Here is a 15,207-nt window from a genome sequence, read left to right as displayed (position 1 = left end):
GAGAACTGCTGGGGTTAAGCTCGACGTCAAGGCCAGCAAATAGTTCAGCTGGTAAGGAGCAAAGGTTCATTTCAACATGCAGAAACTGAGATATAAATTGACACTGAAAAAGGAAAATAAAATTTCAAAAACTTCTAGTGGCTGGCGGATGCAGCTCCGACCGTTGACGTCACCTGAAATCTTGTCACATTTCGTTATTCACCGACCTGGTCACCTCATGCGGAGACTTCGTTGCGGCCTTTGACGCCAGCTTGCCTGCAGCTGGAGGAACGACAGCTGACGACGACTTTGGCGAGACGATCTTGCCTCCTCCGGACACCTAAGACGAAAAAAAGATGAGAGATCAAAACGAGGATGAGAAAAGAAAAGAAGACTGGACAGAGAGGGGATGAAAGACTGGACACAGAGGGGATGGAAGACTGGACAGAGAGGGGATGGTTGTAGCGAGTTAATTGGGGCAACAGGAAGCTGTAGAAAAGGAGGACGAGTAGGAGGAGGGCGGAGGGAGGGAGGAGGAGGGGAAAGGGGAAGGAAAGATTAGGATTACCTTTTGGTGCTTTGGCTCTGAATGGAGAGAGAGCGAAGAGGAGACAACCTTGAGCGCCTTCGCGCGCGGAATTTGATGCAAGCTTGGTGATGTCACGTTCGGTGAGGACATAAGAGGAGGTGGCAGAGATGCACTTGTTGACTGAAGCAAATTACCTCTAGTCAGTACACGTCCAAATACCAGAACAGAACAGAACAGAACAGAACAGAACAGAACAGGACAGAGCAGTTGCTGCGCTGCCGTCACGAGACTCAACGACTCACGTTGCTCTCTGAGGAGTTGTTGACTGTCGGCACAGGATGGGCTGGGCTTACAGCTTCGTGATCATGCTGCTGGACCTCAGCAGGAACCAAGCACGGAAAATCCTGACCTGGTCTGCCACCGCGTGGACGATCTTGACCTTTGGCGAGGGCTTCCTAACCGTCTTGTGCACCAAAGGCTTTCCAGTGATGGCCTCTATGTCGCTTTCTCGCTGGCGGAAGGCTTGTAAGAGCGAGAGAGCAGGGAGGAAGCAGCTCGCCTGCTTGATCTCCCTCTGATAGATGGCTGCTTCTCTTTGCTTCTCGGCCTCGTGCTGTCTTTTGATCTGCGCCACGTCATCCGAGAGATCGCGACATGGCGACTTGCCTGCGACTTGAGCGCCTGCTGATCAACTCCATCGCTCAGACCGCCGGTGATCGCCATGACGTCAGACGCCTGCGCCTGGGTCTCCTTGTCGTGAGCAGTTCGCTGAGGACAAGGTGAGACGAGACAGGCAAGAGCGTCTACCACCTCCTTGGCGTATCTCGTTGCCAGCCTCTTCCGCTCCGCATCAAGCGCGTCAAAAGCGTTGAGGGCCTGCCATTACGTTACTTCTCATGCGGTTGAGACTTGATCCGCAACAAACCTGAGAAGCTTGATGGTCTTGCATTTCACCCTGCTGGTGGTCAGATCGGGCGTCTCAGCTAGACACGCTCTACCTCCTGCCATGCTGTCGTGTGCTCCTTCGCAATCTGCCCAGCACCCAATCGTCACCAAGAGGCTCTACCCGCAGCCCTGAAGCTCTTCACCTTGGCCAAGGCCTTTCTCACTTGCAGACCCTCCGACCTCTCGCGCCTGACGAGGGATCGGGCGTGCTGGGCATGCAGCTGCGACATGAATGTCAAGAGACGACATGAGACAGTCTGACTCACGATCCTCTCCTTCTCAATCTCTCGCCTGATCCTCTCCGTGAACTCCTACAACCCCGTCAGTTTTCTCGCAAGCACCTGGAGGTCCCACCTTGTCTCGATTCTGCACTGATTGCACGGCATCATTGTACGAGCTTTCATATTCTGATTTGTTCTGCGACATCTTAAGCATCTCCCAAGAGACAGTCTGCATGACACCTTTCGCTCCTTCTTCAAGGCTTGTTTGAGAGAGGTTTCAAACGCAGCATCGCTAGATGTAACATAGCCGTCTATTGCACTCTTCTTGGATTTCTGTATATCGTCAAGGGAAACTCACTCAGTTCAAAATCATACAAGCTGCATCAGCTTCTCGTGCTCGCGCATGTGCTCGGCGTTGACCATGCTCTTCAACTTTTGCTGGACGCAACAAGTCAAGACAAGAGCAGGAAAGAGAGCGGGGACAGCAACCTGAAAGTGAGCATCGCGGCCCTCTATGCCTTTCTTCTGCGTCTCGATCATCCTGTCGTAGGACTTCTCCGAGTTCAGCTGCTCCTCAGCAGTGCGGCTGTCTCTCTGCAGCTCGGAGGAGGATTCTTTCTTGACTCTTTCGTTGAACTTCTTGTACTTTGAGTCGGTGCCCAACTTCAACAGCTTGCTTGCAGCTGGCTGTGCAGAAGCATGCATGTCAATGGGTGCAGACTTCTTGTTGTCCCCCCCCTTCACGAGCGATGAGATCATCTCGCTCGCTCCCTGCAACTCGATCAGAGGGGAGTCAGGGGAGCACTGAAGGAGCTGAGGGCAGCGATGAGGAGGAAGGGAGAAGGGGCAAGGGAAGCGAGACGGGAGGAGGGGAGGAGAGGAGGAGGGGAGGAGGGGAGGAGGGGGAGAGGCGGGAAGGGGAAGGGGAAGGTAAGAGGTTAGCAGAACAAGGGCAGGTAGAAGTGAAGATAGGGGGGATTGCGAGGTTCATCACACCGTGACGTTTCCTTGCAAGACATTTGCTAGAGTTACAAGCGCCACAACGAGGCCAATGCCGAAGGCCACAGTTGCTGCTACTCTGAGATTTCTTCGCTTGTCGTCTTGCATACTGTCAACTCTCTCACAAACTTCTTGCAAGAATCCCTTCTTCAACTCACCCTTGAAACTGATCTCCTGCTTGCATACTGCTTGAGAAGCAGTTCACGAATGTCACTAGAGAAAGAGAATCTGAAAAAAGACAATCAGTCTCGTATTTTTAGCATATGATTCGTTCGGATTATGCATGTATAGCATTCATCACGTCTCCTTTGCCACTGATACTGCCACACTATCCTCTCTCGTTGGATCTACCTCCCGCCAATGCTTGATGCGCTAACAAAAGGCTTCCATCCTAAGCCGGGTAACACCGTCATGCTCTACGTGTGAATGTTTATGCTGGTGAGTCAGTTTCTATTCTACATCTTTTCGTTCCTGTGCATGCCTTGTTCAAACTTTGGCATTGGAGCTGGATTAAGAAACAAGATAGCTCTCACGTTGCGAGGACGCAGACGATCGTCTCTCCTCTCATCGTCAAATATTCTCATTCATCTTCTCCCTTTTTGACTCTCTCCTGCTTCCCAACCCCTTCACCCTCCCTCCTTCCTCCCTCCTCCGATCGCGTTCATACATCTCTCCTCCGCCATTCTGCGGCAAGATCGCATTGACCTTCCAGATGTCCCGGTCCCGAAATTGTACTACCCTACATGGATAGTGAACATACTGTTAGTATTATAGGGTAGGGTGTATCACCCCACCCATACATTTATGATGCTGTGGGTCAACGCTCCGCTTGCAGTCTATTTCTGGCTGGCACTCCAAAGGAGTGCAAGTGGGGGTGGTAGACGGAACCAGCATGGGTACTAGGTAGTACCGGTCCTATTCTCGAGATTCAGGGGTAGGGTACTTAGATTCCCCGACTGGCAAGACCAAGGATAGGAGGAGGAGCAGCAAAAGCAGCAGGGAGATGGCAGAGAGTTGCTTTATGGAGCTAATCCTGCTTACCTCTTCATCGCCCTCAATCCTCTTTCATTCTGTCGTTCCATTCACAGTCTTCGTCTCACTAGATTCGCAACACTTTTCTAGCTTCATTTTCAAGACAAGGCAAGAGAAAAATGGGAGAAGTTTTGTAAACCAAAGGTCGATAATAACCAGCTTTAATCCATTTCATATTCATTTCTTCCCTTATGCTCCCATGCTCTGCAGCTTTTGCCAAAAGGAAATCTATTACAGACATACAGTCAGAAACGACAATGAAAGCGCATATAGACCCACCTGTGCTTGAGTGACGGCAGCCAGGTATTGCACCATAAGGATGTCCTGCAGTCCTTTGCTGCACATAAACTTGTCAAGCAGAGCTCATGCTACACTCTGCAGAAGAGAAGGAGGAAGAAGAACCGGCAGGAAACAAAAGGGTGGTCGTCACCTGAAGGAAGTGTCGAACTCGGCAGCGCTCATCTCCGGCACCATCGCAATCGTCTCGGCAAGGGCGCGGCCAACCTGCATAGGATGAGACGATGTAAACACAAATATGGACCAAACAAGCAGAGGGAAGTGACGCATGTAACATGTGGGATCAAGACTAGAGTCAGGTTGACAAAGATGGGAACACCCTTGAGCTAGAGGGAGACAGAAAGCGAACAATGCATGCGAAAAAGCACCTTAGTGTCTGCCTCAACATTTCCATCCAGAACGTCGTCAACATGCTGAATGGACTGCAATTTGTCAGGGGAGGGCAGAGGTCGACGAGGTCGAGCTCCACCTGGTCTATCATCATCATGAGCTTGTGCATGCTGCTCTCCAACTTCTCGAGGTCTGTTCCAAGAACTTCACCACCGCCCTACCGATCCATCGTGTCAGCCCGCGCGAAGACGAGGAGGAGGGAGGGGTGAGGCTGACCTGCCCGATGGTGTTGTGAGTGATGAAGTCGACTCCGATCCTCTCAGCCTCGTACGCGCGAATGTGGCATGTCACTCTAATTTAAACGTCATCCCTTGAATCAGGTGCTCGAGGTGTAGGTTGCAATACCTCGAGAAGCACTTGCCGAGCACAAGCTCAGGAGCAGTCTGTCGAACACGTAAGGGCATGCATCATACACATGAAGTTCGACAAGTTGAGAAAGAATCAAACACGTGTATCCACAGTCAACAGGGAAAGGAGATGAGCAGTGAAGATTTACGTGCAGGAGTGGGATCACAGTTGGTAAAAGACGTGTGGGAGCAAGAAAGGGAGTAAGGGAACGATACCTTGTCGCTCCGAAGAGACATGTTAGAGCTGGTGAACGCGCTGACCCCCAACTTGCTTGCTCGCTGAAAGGAAATAAGTCAATGTAATCACAAAATTCATCCAAAGACGACCTGAATGTTGCAGTCCACGCGTACGAGCACACAAGCATGTCTGCTACCCACAGTGAGAAAGGTCTCGAACACATTTTTTCAAATACTTCTCGCCAACTTTTTCTTCAAAGAAAGAGTGAAGGGCTACATCCTCCTCTCCAACCTAACAAACATTCAGAGTTTGTACACGATCCCTCGAAAGCATTCACCTCGTCTTTGTCGTCATCCGTGGATTTGGTGGTAGTGTACCATCCAACAACCTACAAGTCGATGTCACGTTGCCGTCTTGCAGCATCGGTTACGATCACATGCTCCCTTGCGTTCACTTTTTGATGGAGGGCTTCCATGGTGTTAAAGAAAAGCCCGAAGTCCTAGCGACGAGCATGAGCGCATACTGACAGTTGCTAGTTCCCTTACTTGATGTGTGACGTCATCGTGATTCATGGGGAACGAGTTTCTGATGGCGACACTGAGAGGAGCGACAATCAGTTTCTTACAGGTTTTTCTCATGCCATGTTCTCTTCTACCTTCCATCCGCATTGGCGCTACCAAGAAGCGCTCCGACAACCCTTCCAGTCTCATCATTCCCTGCAAAGACGTCACAAGCTTGCCCCTCGATGGTTTGATTTGTCACTTCGCGTGTGGTGGTCCAAGACCTGGAACATGACGAGCTGTCTTGATGTCAGTGATGGAGAGTGAAGAGGCATAGCTGTAAATCACCGGGTGAAGATGGCAGTGCGTCGCACTGGGTGTGGACAGCTGCAAGAAACCTGGCTCCATGATTCTACTGGCACAAAGCGATCAGCACATGACTCAGACTAACATCTTGAGCTTGATACAAGTATCACAAAGATTGCAAGAGTGTCAAGAACTGCCGGTGAGCTACTGCATTCTATCATGCAATGCTTCCATCTACCTAAGCATAAAAACCAGAACTGATATTTCACACCCAGCATGCTGCTTCGATCATCTGCTGCAGATGATATGATTGGAGAAATCATTAAACATGGCATCGTTTTATCCATGTCTTCCATTTTCCGCTCTCTCCTTGCCTCTCTTCTTCCCTCATCTCATGATCGCCTACACCACATTTCTCTCGCTAGCACCCTCTCCTCTGAGCTTCTTGACGCTCTGCGATCAGCTTCGGTGCATTCCTAGCGCTCTAGCCCTTCATCTATCCCTTCCTTCCTCTTCCTCAGCTCTCACTATGCTTCCCATCCTCCCCTCCTCCGCCCCCCGCCCTGCCCCCTGCCCCCTCCCCCGTCCCTTCTCCTGTCCTCTCAGCATGACTGCGTGGCACGAGCAACCGGAAATAAACCTCAAAAATTTTATTGTCAATTCTTCTCCTTCTGGTACAGTCATGCTATAAACAAAATGAAAAACACCTCTGAATCAATAAAAAACCAAGGGCTGCAAGTCCGGGAAACCCTTCGGGAAAATGTTCATATCTATTGAATCACAATGGAAATCAATAAAAATATGCTATTTTCACTGTGTCAATGACAATAGACTGTATAAATTTCACAACTCATTCGTTCAATTGAACCTTGAACCGTACTACCGTAACAAACCGGTGACCCGGTCACGGTTCAAAACGGTTCAACGGTCCGTCACGGTGGCAATGCCGCTGGCAGCGCCGCAGTGCGGCGCCGGGCCCGGCCCGGGCCGCGCCCGGGTCCGGCGGCGGGGGGCGCCGGGCGGTACTAGGTCCCTAGTAGTGTCAGGCAGCGGCCGGGTGCCGCCCGGGGCCCTGCGGCACGGCGGGACCGTCTCTCAGTCGGCCGTGGGCGCCGGGCGCCGGGCCCGGCGGTACTGAGGCTAGCCGCGCCCGGCCGGGTGCTAGTCACCAGTACCGTCGTACTGCCGGCCGGGCGGGCCCGTAAGTTGCGCCCGGGCGCGGCGCGGCCGGAGGCTCGGGAAACCGTTGAAAGAGCAACGTCAACTCCTTGCAGGCGGAAAAAGCAGCAAAAGCACTCATATGGGGAATGACAGCAGGCTGAGCTGAGAGACCGTACTGAGAGGCAGGTTGAGCGATGAGAGCGATGGCTCACTGACGGCCGCGGTCATTATGTGCTTCAATGGCGGGGGGCAGGACCAGTCTGATGGTCATAGCCACTGAAGTCCGAGTCTTGCCAGGGTTAAAGAACTTAGAAGACAAAGTGATCTGAGATTTGCAGCTAGCATGGAGAGCTTGTCGAGGCAAGGGGAGGGAGTTTTCCTGCTGATTCGGATATCGGATGATTCGTGTGTAAGCCAGCCTGAGTTTGCTAGACCCCGAAAGTAGCTGGGAGATACTCAAATCTGATAAGTTGCAACTCATCTCCAAGGAAGTTACAACCATGTTATTACACCACAGATCAAGTTGTTCTCTCTCATGCAGGTCGTTGACGGGCTCGCAGATGGGGAACTGTCTATCAGCACATCCGCACGCCAGCGCGAGCCATAAGCTGCGCAAGTTCTACAAGATCCAGGATAACTTCGACACCATCGAGAAGGTGCAGGCAGCTTTGAGAAGCGTGGGACTTGAATCCAGCAACCTCATAGTCGGTATGTTCTTGTGCGTTGAAACATCACAGTGAGAATCTTCACGTGGGCAGGAATCGACTACACAAAATCCAACACTTGGACGGGAGAGAAAACCTTTGGCGGCAAATCGCTTCATACGATAGAGGTCGATCGACCCAACCCATACCAGCAAGTGATTGAAATCATCGGAAGAACGCTGGAAGTTTTCGATGACGACAAGCTGATTCCTGTGTTCGGGTTTGGAGACAATTTCACATCCGACAAGAAGTGTTTTCCTTTCTTCCCTGACAAAAGACCTTGTGAGGGATTCGCCGAGGTCTTACACAATTGCGCAACATGTCGAGCCAACGCTGACAGCCCCGTCAGGTGATCACTCGATACAACGAGATCACGCCAGGTATCGTGCTCGCCGGCCCCACCAACTTCGGTGAGGCGATAAAGAGGAGGAGGAGGAGGAGGAGGAGGAGGAGGAGGAGGAGGAGGAAAGTTCAGCTCATGTCCAACCCTTAGGCCCTGTGATCCGCGAAGCCATCAGCATCGTCAAGTCGGAGAAGTCTTACCATATCCTCCTCATCATTGCTGACGGTCAAGTCACCAACAAGAAGGATACAGAGAACGCGATCGTGGAGGCTTCCAACTACCCGCTTTCAATCGTCGTGGTCGGGGTGGGGGATGGCCCGTGGGAGACTGTGAGAAGGATGAAGATCGCTACAACTCCCGCTAACTCGATGATTCCAGATGGAGGAGTATGACGACGAACTACCAACAAGGTCAGCAGCTGATGATCACCCAGTCCACCACACACTCCAACATTTCAACTGAGATGAGCATTGCATCGCATGTGTTTGACGAGGCGGTTGCAGGAAATTTGACAACTTTCAATTTGTTCCATTCAATCGGGTGATGAGGTGACGCATTTGATGTGGCGCGATCTCATCTCATTCATCTGCTTTCCTCCAGCTCTGTTCCCAGAGGAACAAGTCCAGACGCATACTTCGCGCTCAACGCCCTCATGGAGGTTCCCGAGCAGTTCAAGCTGATCAAGGACTTGCAATATCTGTGAATCCTCCTGGTCCATTCATGAGTATCGTCAGGGATACCTGGCTGACTCCTTGTCTTGAAAACAAGCGAGATGAGCAGAGCTTGCCATAGCTTGATTCATAAGATGCAAGGATGTGTAGGGCAGCTACACCAAGAGAGATGCATGAAGACGCTGGAAGACGCTGCTGATTGGCTTGTGGAAGCGAACAACGGATCGGTTCTACAAATGGAAAACATGAAGTTCCAAGCAATCAGGCGAGATAAAATATTCTGATGCGAGAGACTCGACAAGTATTAGTTTCTCTTATATCTTGATGTTACAATAGTACAACGGTATCGGTGATGACGAGTCCACACATTACAGCCCGTCACAGTCTGCTTCCTCTGCTCTCCGATCCTTCTCAGCAGCTAGCCGGGCAGACAGGATCGCTCAGTCCGCACTGCTTGCAGATTGACATCCTGCCATCTCAGTCAGCACATTTCCAGCTGAGAGCGAGGTGGGATCTTCAACTGCAAGCACTCACAGGGCCTTGCACTGGCTGGGAACTGACTTGTCGTACTTGTGAAGGACCCACTGGTTGGTGGCGTCACAGATCAGGTCCTGCTGGAACGAGCTCTCCTGGGTGAGGTAGGAGGCGTACGCCCTGTGCTGCTGTAAGGACTCGAGGCAGGACAGGCGAGAGATGATAGCGGGGAGAGAGTAAGGACAACACCAAGCAGGCAGGGAAAATCAGAAAGGGAGAGGTATGTGCGTATGCGTGCGGAAGGGGCAGGGGAAGAGGAGGAGGAGGAGGAGGAGGAGCAATCACCACATGCAGATGCACCATGGCCCAGGCTTTGGCCAGTTTTCAGCAGCATCTTGCGGCGACGATGCCTGAGAGCAACCTGTCAGAACTCTCCTCCTCCCTGACATCACCCTGGGGTCCTTGCCTGTCCTGTCTTCACCCAAAAGTCGGAGGGCATGTCGACGCAAACAAAGTGCGAGCCATGGTCCTCGTCCTCTGCCGTACACAGATCCTGTCGCCGCCATCCTACCCACATGTCATTCACAAACGTCTTGCTGGGTCGCCCATTTCCCCCCCCCCCCCCCCCCTTTTCCCCCCCCGCATCTGGCCTTCAAACACATCCAAACACATCCCACTTCGCCTACTCCATTGATCCCTTTCCAGCCAGCAAAACTTTCTTCTTTCCATACCACCGCCACCGCCACCACCTCCTCCTCCATCCTCCTCCTCCTCCTCCATTTCCTCTTGCTACCTGTAGTGGGAAACTTTGGGTCGTTGACCTTGGATCGGTCGCACTTGGCAAGGGGCTGGTTGGCGACGCTCTTGTCTTGTGCGGAGGCAAGTGAAAGGGAGATGAAGATCACGAGCAGAGCTTGACTGTATCCTGCCAAACAACCTCAGAAACAGCAGCTCCTGCAAGTTCATTAGTGACTCGACTTTGGTTGCTTCATACGGCTATCCTACTCGCTCTATCCTCCCCCCCACCCCCGCTGCATTTCCTCTTCTTTCTCGTCATCAAACGTCAACATGATACGCAAATATGTTCCTCCTCCCTCCCCCCTTCTCCCCCTGCTCTCCCAACGCTCTCTCAGAACCTCCTCTCCAGTCGACTACCTGCCATGTTGGCCGCCGGAAATACGCGCTCTTGATTTCCGAGTCCGCCTCGTCTGAGAATCCTTGAAATATTGAGGGCAGACGCCGAATGTCATATAGAACTTTCATGTTGGTCCTGAGGCGGACTCCTACACTTGGCACCTTGAATGTCGAGACTGGATGACCTTGCTGGCTTGATCAGGTGAGATCAGGTGAGATCAGGTGAGATCAGGTGAGATCAGGTGAGATCAGGTGAGATCAGGTGAGATCAGGTGAGATCAGAGAAAAGCTGAGGGCTGACATTCTCATCTGACGAGACATGTCAATGTCGGAGTCGTTTGAAAGACTGCACAAGCGAAAAGATGCTGGTGTTGCTCTTTTTTTTTAATTCGTTCCAGAAGTTAAGTTCCTTCACCTCTAACAACTCACAATGCGGGCGTGGTGTAACTTACGAAAGGTTTCAGAAGCAGGAGTGAAGACGGGCAGCCTGGATGTATAGGCTCTTTCCAAACATGCAGTCTCTTGGTTGTCACTTCATGCACTTAATGCCGCAAATATGCACACTCCTCTTCGAATATATCTCCTTTCATCATCCTGGTCCCTCACTTCCCCGAAGCTCGATCCCCAGCGCGTTCACCACTCGTGGCCTCTCCTCCCGAGTAAGCAGCTCGATGCAGTGCTGCAGCGCCTGGAGCTGCTTTGCTCGAAATGACGGCACTGAAGCCTGATGGACGTCATATTCTTGCACGGAGCAGGGAGGCCTCTTGTGAGGAGAGGAGAGAGAGTCGATGGAGGAGAGGGTGTCGTAGTCGTCGACGAGAGCTGAGCTGAGGATGAGGCTGTCGTCGATGTCGAGCATGCTTGCTTGCAGGTTGTTGTGCGGATTAGCGGTTGAACCTCCCCGTTCACGAAAGGAGATCTTTTCGGTTTGTTTCCCCTTGCATGGTACAGCTTAACTTTTACTCTACACGGAGTAAGATACCGACAGAATCGAAACGTTGCATGTTTGAGCTATGGTATCTTTTGGTTAAAACTGGAAGTGTACTCGGCCCGCCTCGAATGTGTCGCCAGTTTGCTTCCAAAGATTGCGGCAATGCAGCAGTGAAAACGAGGATCATAGATGTGTTCACTTCCTCATTGGCATTGAAATGATACAAGTGATGGTTAAGTAGATTCTTGGTTGGCATGCTGATATGCTAAACCCACCCACATACGCCCGACTCCCCGACTTAAGTTGTTGTACACAACGCCAGATTCAGGGAGTCGAGCAAGTCGAGATTAGATCATTTCCCGATGAAGACGATGAAAACGTCAATGCTGTGTCAAGAGAACCGAGAGTTTTGTACAATCTCTTCATTACATCAAGTACATATGGCTATTCTACATCCCTCCTCATATCACTTACATCCCGTTTCATGCGCAATTCCCGTCCTTTCATATATTCATAGCTCCATCTCGATCCCCAGCGCGTTCACCACTCGTGGCCTCTCCTCCCGAGTAAGCAGCTCGATGCAGTGCTGCAGCGCCTGGAGCTGCTTGGCTCGGAATGACGGCACTGAAGCCTGATGGACGTCATATTCTTGCACGGAGCAGGGGGACCGCTGGCTGGGAGAGGAGAGAGAGTCGATGGAGGAGAGGGTGTCGTAGTCGTCGACGAGAGCTGAGCTGAGGATGAGGGAATCGTCGATGTCGAGCATGGTGTGCGATGGTCCGTTGGTGCTTGTATGCGAGAAGGAGGTAAACAAGGACAGTCAAGTAGTGGTCGGAAGGGGAATAGTCGACCTCCCTGTTCGCGAAAGAAGATCTTTTCAATTTAATGATGACATTCATCAACCTTTGCAGAGTACCGCTCAACGTTTACTCAAATCAGAGAATGTCAGCATCTCGTGATCAATGTCGCTAACACGCAGCGATTCGAGCCCCGTTCGCAACGTTACGGTCATCAGTCGCATTCTGCTGTAAGCTCTGAAGTAAGCTCAATGAATGTAGAGCCTTCGAGATCGCCAAGAAGTCGTCATCACGACATGATGACAGTCAGCCTGACGGCGTCCAGGCACGCGGCATGTGACCCGGCCGCCGGCCGTGACCGGCCGGGCACTGCAGTGCCAGTCCGGCGGCCGCCCCGGCGGCGGGCCGCCCGGCCGGGCCGCACTTCGAGCCTGCCTCAGTGCCCGGCCCGGCCCCCTGCGGGGCCGCTGAGTGAGGCCGCGAAACTTGGCACACTGAGAGTATACTGCGGCAGTCACGGGCCCAAAACGGCGCCGGTCCGATCATGACCCGGCAAACGGTTCCGAGTTCCGAATCATGAATGGCCTCAAGGTTACTGCCAAAGTTGAGTTGATAAAGATCTGATCGGATCAGTACGAGGCTGAGGACACTGCGACAATCAGGAGAGTCGACTCACCGGGCCGTCTGAGGACGGACTCGGCCTGTCAGCGCCGCGGCGCCTTGACTCTCACTGCCTGAGTCAGAGGGCGGCTTGACACTCCGAGCTCAGTGGCTCCGACCCGGCTCGGACTGTGGTACCCGCCGGGCCCCGGCGGCCCCGCCGCGGCCCGGCGGCCCGGCGGCCGGCGCCCGCCGAGTCACTGACCGTACACACTGAGTGACAGCGGCCTGTTCACGGTTGACGGCCGACGGTACGGCTCGGATACTAGGCCCTGAGGCGGCGTCACTCAGCCGTCCGACGGTCACTCCGACAGGCTAAGGGGATCGCCGCCGTGGCAGCGCCCGGCCAGGCCACAGCCTGCCTCGAGGCCCGGTGAGTCTGACTCCGAGGGCCGCGCCGGTGATTGAGCCATCATCCCAGCCCGAAGTGACTCTTGGCCGCGGTCGGCGCCGCTGTCACAGACTGACAGCCTGGCCGCAGCCCGGCCCGGCCCGCCGCCGGCCACTCCCGGATCGGTCCGTCCGGCCCGGCCCGGCGGGCCTCAGTCCGAGTCGGCGGACTCGGACCGTCTGCGGCCCGGCTGGGCCGCGGCCGTCACTGTAACTGAAAGAAACCGTCGGTGTTATCATATTGTCGCATGCTTGGGGTACTGAGCTTGCGTGTTGCAGGAGGCGAGAGGAGGGAGAGGAAGAAGGAGAAGGAGAATGAGAATGAGAAGGAGAAGAAGAGGATGGCGTGAGCAGAGAGGGACGGAGGGGGCGGAGGGACGGACAGGCATCCATCCAGCCAGCCAGCCAGCCAGCCAGCCAGATAGCGACAGAGGGATGCACGGGGTTGAGGAGAGGAGGGGAGGGGAGAGACGAGACGAGACGAGACGGAGACGAGACGACACGAGAGGGGTTATGGAAGAAGGATGGATGATTGGTAGAAAGATTTCAAAACATAAACAATCTGATTGGAACATAGCATGGTGTCAATGAAAACATACACAGTGAAATGACGTATAAGGGGGAAGATAAAGGCTATGATACATGTCCTCACCGCTCCCTTCAGATGCTGCACGCCAGGTCGAGTCTCTGCGCGTTGACTTCTCTCTCCCTGGTGGCGTCGAGCTTGGCCAAGGTGTGTACCACATTGTTCGCAAGCTAGGGAATTCTGACGTGGCTGCAGAAGGTAGAGGAGGCAGGCTTTGACTGGCAACATCACGGAAACGGAGACATTATCCTGGACACTCGCATTCGAGACTGGGTGAGCATGTGAGACTTTCGGCTGCCTGGCTGACTGGTCATGATCAGGTGCTGATCCCGATCTTTATCATCATGATCTTCTTCACTATGCTGAGAGAGCTCGCGGGAAAGATGATGAACGCAACTTCTACCCCGGTAGCTTCTTGAACCCACCGGATGCGTTGATGCCATGTCCATCTCGTATAACGCTCTGACTTGTCTCATCGCATGTTCCCGTTCCCGCGTGTCTCCTTTACGTGAGATGTTGGTTGGCAGGAGATCAAGGCGTTCAAGGAGACTCAAGCGTTGACTCGGTCACAGCTCGTCAGGTCACACTGCTACTGGCTCACAGAGTCTTCCTTCATGCGTCGAAAAGCGTTCTACACTGACAAGGTGAGGAACAAAATCTCGCTTGCTCTCTTGCCGTCTTTTTTTGTTCTCTTGTTCTCTTTCTATCTTGCTTCTCGTGTCTTGTCTGCATGTTACTCGATTCATTCTGCAACCATTTTCTTGTCATTCAAACTTGTTCTGCACATGTAAGTGATGTGATGACTGTCAGGATCGAGGCGTCTTCAGTGACCCCAACGTCACCAAATCAGAGAAAGATCCTCTCGCCATGATGTCAGACCCTTCAATGATGATGCAGCAGCAGAAGTCAATGTTCACTGTCATGCTGCCCCAGGTCTCCTCCCTCCTCCTCTACCTTTCTCTTCCTCTTCCTCTCTCTCCCTCTTCCCCTCGTCCTCCCCTTTCTCCCTCGCCCCCTCTTCGACTGACTGTCGTCGAAGATGGTCATGATGGGGCTGATCAGCTACTTCTTTTCCGGGTCAGGAGGAGGAGGAGGAGGAGGAGGAGGAGGAGGAGGAGGGGAGAATGTGAAGGGTAACAAGAAGGAAGTGAAGAAAGTATCAAGAGAAGGAGGTGGAAAGAAGAAGTCGAGGAAAGGAAGGCAGAGATCAGGGGGATGGGTGGAAAGAAAACAGTGGAACAAGAGAGCAAGGAGAGATAGGAGGAGGAAATGGAACGGCGAGAGAAGGATCAGGGAGAAAAAACAGGAGCAGGAGCAGTAGCAGGAGCAGGAGCAGGAGCAGGAGCAGGAGCAGGAGCTTGAGGGAATATTACCGACTTACTGGGCGTTAGATTTGTCATGGTCAAGATTCCTCTTCCTCTGTCCCTCAAGTTCAAGGTGAGTGTGTTAGAGATGCTGGGCGGAGGATGACAGAAGCATCAAGGCGATGACGCAAAGAGGGATCGAGCTCTCCTCTCTCGACGTCACCTACGTCTCCTCCTTCTCATGGTCTCTACTCCTTCCTCCTCCCCTCCTCCTCTCTACTCCTCCCTCCGTCTCCTCCTCGCTCCTCCTCGCTCCTGTCCCTCTCCCC

General features: G+C 53.0%; 7 protein-coding genes across 7 annotated transcripts; 2 read left to right on the top strand and 5 right to left on the bottom strand.

Moving 5' to 3' along the window:
* Positions 1 to 49: 49 nt before the first annotated feature.
* GUITHDRAFT_156518 (hypothetical protein) lies at positions 50 to 1,276 on the bottom strand. Its single transcript, XM_005818585.1, has 7 exons — positions 1,175 to 1,276; positions 1,068 to 1,133; positions 918 to 1,019; positions 811 to 876; positions 548 to 688; positions 215 to 319; positions 50 to 173 (listed from the first exon to the last, which is right to left on the bottom strand). Exons 1-7 carry the CDS (start codon positions 1,229 to 1,231, stop codon positions 135 to 137), a joined length of 576 nt encoding a protein of 191 aa, XP_005818642.1. The 5' UTR covers positions 1,232 to 1,276; the 3' UTR covers positions 50 to 134.
* On the bottom strand, positions 1,216 to 2,781 carry GUITHDRAFT_166846 (hypothetical protein; the record flags this gene model as incomplete). The annotated part of the gene is made up of 11 exons (XM_005818584.1): positions 1,216 to 1,276; positions 1,319 to 1,384; positions 1,434 to 1,463; positions 1,507 to 1,539; positions 1,597 to 1,674; positions 1,720 to 1,764; positions 1,808 to 1,870; positions 1,915 to 2,007; positions 2,050 to 2,112; positions 2,164 to 2,445; positions 2,671 to 2,781. Coding segments are annotated over 11 exons (924 nt in total), but the record flags the coding sequence as incomplete, so codon positions are not given.
* A 1,070-nt stretch (positions 2,782 to 3,851) lies between these two features.
* On the bottom strand, positions 3,852 to 5,833 carry GUITHDRAFT_156517 (translation initiation factor 3, subunit F). Its single transcript, XM_005818583.1, has 16 exons — positions 5,766 to 5,833; positions 5,680 to 5,716; positions 5,573 to 5,633; positions 5,463 to 5,514; positions 5,354 to 5,416; positions 5,255 to 5,305; positions 5,153 to 5,208; positions 5,067 to 5,106; positions 4,956 to 5,018; positions 4,738 to 4,775; positions 4,609 to 4,684; positions 4,472 to 4,549; positions 4,371 to 4,424; positions 4,136 to 4,209; positions 3,985 to 4,042; positions 3,852 to 3,933 (listed from the first exon to the last, which is right to left on the bottom strand). The coding sequence occupies exons 1-16, from the start codon at positions 5,823 to 5,825 to the stop codon at positions 3,895 to 3,897; spliced, it is 900 nt and encodes a 299-aa protein (XP_005818640.1). The 5' UTR covers positions 5,826 to 5,833; the 3' UTR covers positions 3,852 to 3,894.
* A 1,611-nt stretch (positions 5,834 to 7,444) lies between these two features.
* GUITHDRAFT_122147 (hypothetical protein) lies at positions 7,445 to 8,634 on the top strand (the record flags this gene model as incomplete). Its single annotated transcript, XM_005818582.1, has 7 exons — positions 7,445 to 7,592; positions 7,643 to 7,887; positions 7,938 to 7,998; positions 8,082 to 8,260; positions 8,310 to 8,341; positions 8,435 to 8,479; positions 8,532 to 8,634. The coding sequence occupies 7 exons, from the start codon at positions 7,445 to 7,447 to the stop codon at positions 8,632 to 8,634; spliced, it is 813 nt and encodes a 270-aa protein (XP_005818639.1).
* Positions 8,635 to 9,013: 379 nt separating this feature from the next.
* Positions 9,014 to 11,069, bottom strand: GUITHDRAFT_122146 (hypothetical protein; the record flags this gene model as incomplete). The annotated part of the gene is made up of 6 exons (XM_005818581.1): positions 9,014 to 9,071; positions 9,137 to 9,256; positions 9,422 to 9,486; positions 9,558 to 9,643; positions 9,870 to 10,001; positions 10,817 to 11,069. The coding sequence occupies 6 exons, from the start codon at positions 11,067 to 11,069 to the stop codon at positions 9,014 to 9,016; spliced, it is 714 nt and encodes a 237-aa protein (XP_005818638.1).
* A 583-nt stretch (positions 11,070 to 11,652) lies between these two features.
* On the bottom strand, positions 11,653 to 11,907 carry GUITHDRAFT_122145 (hypothetical protein; the record flags this gene model as incomplete). Its single annotated transcript, XM_005818580.1, has 1 exon — positions 11,653 to 11,907. The coding sequence occupies one exon, from the start codon at positions 11,905 to 11,907 to the stop codon at positions 11,653 to 11,655; it is 255 nt and encodes an 84-aa protein (XP_005818637.1).
* A 1,743-nt stretch (positions 11,908 to 13,650) lies between these two features.
* Positions 13,651 to 15,124, top strand: GUITHDRAFT_166844 (hypothetical protein; the record flags this gene model as incomplete). Its single annotated transcript, XM_005818579.1, has 8 exons — positions 13,651 to 13,721; positions 13,770 to 13,847; positions 13,895 to 13,981; positions 14,102 to 14,218; positions 14,385 to 14,507; positions 14,614 to 14,651; positions 14,966 to 15,011; positions 15,058 to 15,124. Coding segments are annotated over 8 exons (626 nt in total), but the record flags the coding sequence as incomplete, so codon positions are not given.
* Positions 15,125 to 15,207: the final 83 nt, after the last annotated feature.

The sequence above is a fragment of the Guillardia theta genome (assembly GCF_000315625.1).
Source record: "Guillardia theta CCMP2712 unplaced genomic scaffold GUITHscaffold_288, whole genome shotgun sequence".
NCBI classification, from domain to species: domain Eukaryota; class Cryptophyceae; order Pyrenomonadales; family Geminigeraceae; genus Guillardia; species Guillardia theta.
This window is presented reverse-complemented; position numbering and strand designations above follow the sequence as displayed.

What these genes read in the sequence shown, in the direction of transcription:
- GUITHDRAFT_156518 (XM_005818585.1), bottom strand. Translation starts at nt 1,231, where the DNA reads ATGGCGATCACCGGCGGTCTGAGCGATGGAGTTGATCAGCAGGCGCTC. An exon ending in AGCAGGCGCTCAAGTCGCAG is followed by an intron (nt 1,134 to 1,174) that starts GCAAGTCGCCAT and finishes GACGTGGCGCAG; the next exon opens with ATCAAAAGACAGCACGAGGC. An exon ending in CAACGAAGTCTCCGCATGAG is followed by an intron (nt 174 to 214) that starts GTGACCAGGTCG and finishes ACAAGATTTCAG; the next exon opens with GTGACGTCAACGGTCGGAGC.
- GUITHDRAFT_156517 (XM_005818583.1), bottom strand. Translation starts at nt 5,825, where the DNA reads ATGGAGCCAGGTTTCTTGCAGCTGTCCACACCCAGTGCGACGCACTGC. An exon ending in TCATGATGATGATAGACCAG is followed by an intron (nt 4,425 to 4,471) that starts GTGGAGCTCGAC and finishes GACAAATTGCAG; the next exon opens with TCCATTCAGCATGTTGACGA. An exon ending in ATGTTGAGGCAGACACTAAG is followed by an intron (nt 4,210 to 4,370) that starts GTGCTTTTTCGC and finishes CATCCTATGCAG; the next exon opens with GTTGGCCGCGCCCTTGCCGA.